The sequence below is a fragment of the Typopeltis vanoorti genome, chromosome 4, assembly GCF_054136105.1.
Source record: "Typopeltis vanoorti isolate ZY-2024b chromosome 4, IOZ_Tvanoo_1.0, whole genome shotgun sequence".
Taxonomy (NCBI): Eukaryota; Metazoa; Arthropoda; class Arachnida; order Uropygi; family Thelyphonidae; genus Typopeltis; species Typopeltis vanoorti.
In genome coordinates, this window is record NC_143552.1 from 124,247,674 (window position 1) to 124,253,673 (window position 6,000).

Sequence of the window (6,000 nt, forward strand, 5' to 3'; positions counted from 1 at the left end):
GCTAAGTAACATAATACATATCTGGATTCAGCTGTTTCTATTTATATGTTATGTGACATTAATAATAATAATAATAATAAAAAAAAAAGTTTTTCTTTTGTCATCCATAGTATTGCAAAAATAAAAAAAAAATACTTAACTAGAAAGTTAAAAACCCAAATGATTAACTACTTATGTGGGGTCACTTAAATAACATATTTTTTTATTGTTTGAAAGAGAATTAGCTGTTTCATATTAACATGTTTTGAAGTAATTCTTAAGAAACCCTCAGAATGATTAATCACTAACCCTATCTTGCTGGTAAAAGGTTTGCAGTGAAAAGAGAATGAAAATAAACACTCCCACCTCTGCCAAACTGAAAAATGTGTGAATGCAGGGAATAAGTATTCACAAGGCCTGTGGTTTAAAAACCACATTAAGCTTTTTTAGAAAATGTCCGTTATTTCTTAAGTCTCTTGTAGTTACATTCAAATTCTGTGTAAAGGTAAATGTGTTTCATTAGTGGGAGATGGAGCTGGTACATGTAGTAAATTTTATATATATATATATATATATATATATATATATTACTAGCTTGTTCATTGGCATCCAGGTATAGAATTAATTTAAAGATATTATATAGCCAAAAATAAATCTTATGAATTTTGAGTAAATGTTATAAATTAAAGATGCCAAGAAATTATATTCTTGGTTTAATCCTTTATCCAAGTGTAAGCAAACAAAGTTTGTGCCTGAAGTATTTTCAGGACAGGGCAACTTGTATATAGAGGCTAATGACCACATCACTTGCCTTAGTATCCCGTAATGCAAAACACATATCCATACTGACATGTATAATGCTATGCATTGTGGGAAGGATCACTACCCAGACTGATTTTTACTTTTATTGAGGTCTCATCAGTGGGAGCCAGATCGAGGTGATACCAAGGCACACAAACTTTGTTTGCTTACACTTGGATAAAGGATTAAACCAAGAATATGATTTCTTGGCATCTTTAATTTATAGTACAGTCAAGTGGGAAAACTTGCAACAACTATCTGTAATCCAGAGTAATTTAATAATAAGGTGTGACCTTATTATTAAATTACTCTGGATTTAATACCTTTTGGCTACGCATATTTGGGAATATGACTTCTGCATTACTTTAACCTTGGTATCACCTCTGGGTCTGGGTAGTGACCCTCCCCATAATACATAGCATTATACATGTCTGTAAGGATATCTGCTTTGCATTATGGGATACTAAGGCAAGTAATGTGAAGTTATTAGCCTCTACGTACAAGTTGCCGTGTCCTGAAAATACTTCAGGTGCAAACTTAGTTTGCTTACACTTGAATAAAGGATTAAACCAAGAATATAATTTCTTGGCATCTTTAATTTATAGTATAACCAAGTGGAAAAACTTGCAACGAGTAAATGCTTGGTTTAAACAAAATATTAAATATTTAAGTAATAAACTTATTGCAATCACCTTTCTCTATAGACAACTTCTAAGAACCACAGAAATAGTTTGTTATAGGGAATTTCTTTTAGTTTAGTATTGCAAGCTAAAAACAATGGTGAAATACTGAGACTTTGCTTACTACTGACAAGCCTGGGGCTCAGGACTTTTCATTAGTTTGTTATAGTAGTGCTATAGGGAGAGTCATAAAATTAAAATGGAAGATTTCCTATATAGTTTAAAACTATTTTTGAAAGTATATAAAAGTGCTCTTAAATAGTGGAAAAAATTTAGCATAATCATTCTATTATTTTTAAACCCTTACAGTACATGATTGTAAAATAGAGTCTCTTTTAATTTCATTGCAGTTCCCAGTGACAAGAAAAGAGACCAGCGCTCTATTGAACAAACATTAGCAGATCTGAAGGCTAAGAAGAAACTGAAGACACATCATGATTATAGTGAAATTGAAACAGATAACTAACATGTACAGTTTGAAAGTACTTCTGTTACTAAATGAATTATTTATTTTCACCACCATCATATGCATATAGTCAGATTATATCATATGTAATTAGCATAAACAGGTTGTAAAAAATTCAGTAAAATATCTCCTAAGTAACTTATCATTTTCCTTAAATCATAAACTGAAATACTTTTTTTAGCTGTGTGTGTGTGTATGTACGTACGTACAATGTGCTGAATTTAAAATGTATTTTAAAGTATTACATATGTGTGGCACAATAAAATTTTGTAATGCAGAGGAGAAGGTAAACAGGCCTAATAAAAATATGCAGAGGACTCTGTGATCCACTGAAAGCTTACTTTATAGGAGGAGCAAAAATATAGTTATGCCACTGCATATGATTTATACTTGAAATGGAATTCTTTCATACAACCCATTTCCATTTTAACAAAGGTGTTACGAATGTCTGTGATGTCCAACATATGACCCTCAGTATCTGGCTTATGACCACGTGTAAACAAATATGATTTGGTCTACAGCACAGCTAAAAAAAATTAGAAAATTAAATTCAAGTTTATAATTTAAAAATCACATAATTTAAGTGTCATTACAAATGTTGGAAATCTGTGAATTTATTCATCACTGTCGGCTAAATGAAAGTCAAATATATATTTACTATGCTTGAATAATCAATTTGTTATCCAAGTCTTTAAGAACAGCTTATACAACTGTAGTATCAGTTAACTAAGCAGTTTTAGTTCATATACATATTTTAGTTATATATCTTTGTTATGCTTCTTCAGTAATTCTTTCCATGGAATCGCATAAGGAATTTTAGATTGCAGTTATTTTAATATCAATGGGTATTAGTAACTAGTATGCACACAGTTATCACGACCATTGAGAATGTCCTTGATGAGCTGGCTATTTGACTAACTTATTCTTAACATTTCATGCTCTATTTCATTTCAGTTTCTTTAGAAATTATGCAGGTATTACTGTGCTGCATGATGCATTGCTTCTTATTATTGAAATAGAATTAGATGTTTAAATGATGGCTAAGTTGTGGGTTACTATTTGGACTACCAAAATCTTCAAGCAGTTATTAAACCTGCTGTGGTCTGTGGTATCAGATATATAGTCAACTCTTGTCATAATAAACTACTGAAAAATCCTAACTGTTAAATATGTGATGTGCCAACTGTGTCATTGTTACGTCGTTACCCTAACTATTATTTCTTCTTACCTTCTCCTATAATGTTTACTTTGTGTCTGTATCGTTATTAATTCCTTAATTTAACACTTTCTGTTATAACCTTAACTAAACCTCATTAACTCCTTAATTTATGCAGTCTCTACATTTATTTTGGCCATTACCAACTTTAAGGATACTGCATGTGGGTAAAAGACAAAGGGATTCCCAATAGACAATGGCAATTCCTTTGTTTTTGTGCTGGTTCTCTCTTCGGATTCAGGGAAAATTTATATTATACCGCACGACCCTGAATCCTAGATTTTTGAACAATGAAAAATCAAAGAACCAGAACTTAGCATAGCACACTATCCCTAATTTCTTAAATTATATAAAGTAGTTCAAATCTCATCTATCTCTAACTTAGTTTGCAGTCGTAGCCTCCCCCATAAATTACCTCCCGCTGTGGTTCGATTATTTATGAGCGGTGCAATAGAAAATGAAATCAGGCAAGTCAACTATTGAATTTAAAGAAAACGTTTATTTACACTCTAGTCAGATTGCATATCATGAATAAACTTTTGCACATGCTAGCTTCAATATCAATTTCAATGAAAAACATAATTATCTAACCCTTCTTACTCTCTCTTAGCATGTATAAATATCAGTACAGTTAAAACATTCTATCAAAGGTAAATCATAAATTAAAACTCCACAACACTAAAGGTTATTCATTCATAGACATTAATTTATCCCTAATTTCTTCATTCATGTCTTAGAGTTACACTGCCCCCTCAAACTATATCTCTAAAGTCCTTGCATAAAAATCACAACCTTCTAAACTTAATGTCCAACTAAAAATTACAGTCTTTCTTCCTTTATACATTCACTAAACAGATTAAAGTTTCTACTTTACCAACTGCTGGGGAACCATTAGAACATCATACATATCTTGATATAACATCACCTCCAGGTCCACTTTTCGTTCTGTTTGGTCTGCATTACCCCACTGAATGATCCGGACTGGATATATCTCCGGCGACGAAGACGTGTTCGCTGTTCATCAGGCTCAGCAAGGCTTAGCTGTCTCTGCAGTAAACAGGAACTCAGTTTCGCTGGGCAAATCCTTAACCAGTGATTTCCGAAGGATTCCTCGGCATTCTCCTATGATCTTTGCTTCAACGATCCCTCCGAGGAACGGGGACGAACATCGCCAAGCGAAGAGGATGACTCAAGAAAAGGACCTACAAAAAGCCCTGAGCTGACGCTGCTTTGCTTTTTAAATTCCGCGCCAACACTTCTTATTACATCATCAAATTTCTCCCTCTTTGCTCATGTCACCTTACAACACCTAGCGCCACAATCTCCCCTAGCATACTCTTCGATGGTGGGGGGATCACGTTCTCTCCTTCCACAGTGCACGTGTACTCTGCCATGCGTGTTTTGCTCCTGGCTATCGGGACTTAATCCGATTAGCCTTCTCTCAGTAACATACAAGTATTTATACAAATTTAGCAAAGTTTAAATAATGGACTATTCACAGTAAATACATTACAACACTATGGATAAATAAAAGGATTCTTAAATTATTAACGTTTCTGGTAATTTACAAGCAATTTTATCAGCCTGATATATCAGTATATGCCAAAATGTAAGATGCATGTTAAGTTCTGAAGAAAATATATTAATACAGTTTCAGTTTCATTCAGAACTTAACATAAGCAAAGCCCTACAGGTACAGTGCTATGCTAAAAGAAATTTGCTACACCAGCCAGTATAATAAAACATTCCTGTGGCCCCCCTCTGAGTTTACTATAGTGAGAAGAATAGATTGTATCTAGTTTATATTAATTAATCTTTAGGAAAATTTCCAGGATTTTATGTCTTCAATACTAAAATTTGAGCTCTGGGACATGAGACTTTTCTCTAATTATTGTTTCCTCCAAACAGTTGCTATTGATTACAGCATTGTATATAAAATTACAGTTCCTTTGGAAAACCACATTTTCAGGATTCTTTACCTATAAATTAGCAGTTTATCTTCTCCATATAATCTCAAAGAGCGATTCCAAATTTTGGAAAAATAAACATTTCCACCTTGTAAGAGTGAATGGTACTTCAAGAAAATGAATAAGATTATTACAAATAAGAACTCATAAATAACAAATAGAATATCAAGAAGAAAACAATAGCCTGTGGGTTTGGGAAATAGAAGAAATTAATTCAGTACAGATATCTAAATTTTAAAAGGAAAAAACTGGGTGACTGCATAACTCACCCAAAATATGAAGTTTTTGAAATTGCATAGATATATATATTTATGTACATCATCCAGATAGTCCTGCAATTTTCCTACAGAATTGCTCTTTGAATGGTTTTAATGTTCCAACTGTATTTAGTTGGAACATAGTTTGAAATTTAGCAAAGATGTCATCCATTATGACTAATTAAATAGTAATACAAATAAATAATTTGTATTACTGTTATGAACAAACTCTGAGTTGCATTCAGAGCTCTGTTATCACATGGCAATCATAAATGTGACAATAATGATATTTCTCTTATTTAATTTGAGATTAACTAGACCATAAGAGAGCTATAAAATGATTTTTGAAGTGAAAGAGGCTATTTGACTAACTTATTCTTAACATTTCATGCTCTGAAATAAATTTGTATAATTAATATCCACTTAATTATACAAATTAAGTAGATATTGAATCCAACATTATTTCAAAGCTGAATATATAGAAACTACAAGAGTTTTGTGCCGAATATAGAAACTATAAAAGTTTCTGCAGAACCAAGTGTAAGCAACGTTTCAGGACAGCGTCAACTCATGGTATAATTTTTATATTTTTGCATCACCAAAGTGAAGGCTCTTTATTTCAGTAATTCTTGGT

General features: G+C 32.3%; 1 protein-coding gene across 1 annotated transcript in view; it reads left to right on the forward strand.

Moving 5' to 3' along the window:
• Window positions 1-5,721, forward strand: part of LOC150107652 (sperm-associated antigen 7 homolog) — a 129,621-nt gene extending 123,900 nt beyond the window's left edge. Inside the window, exon 7 of the mRNA XM_090391985.1 lies at window positions 1,811-5,721. Coding sequence (XP_090248111.1) covers window positions 1,811-1,926 — 116 coding nt within the window. The 3' untranslated portion in view covers window positions 1,927-5,721. The remainder of the gene's footprint in view (window positions 1-1,810) is intronic.
• The last annotated feature ends 279 nt before the right edge of the window (window positions 5,722-6,000 follow it).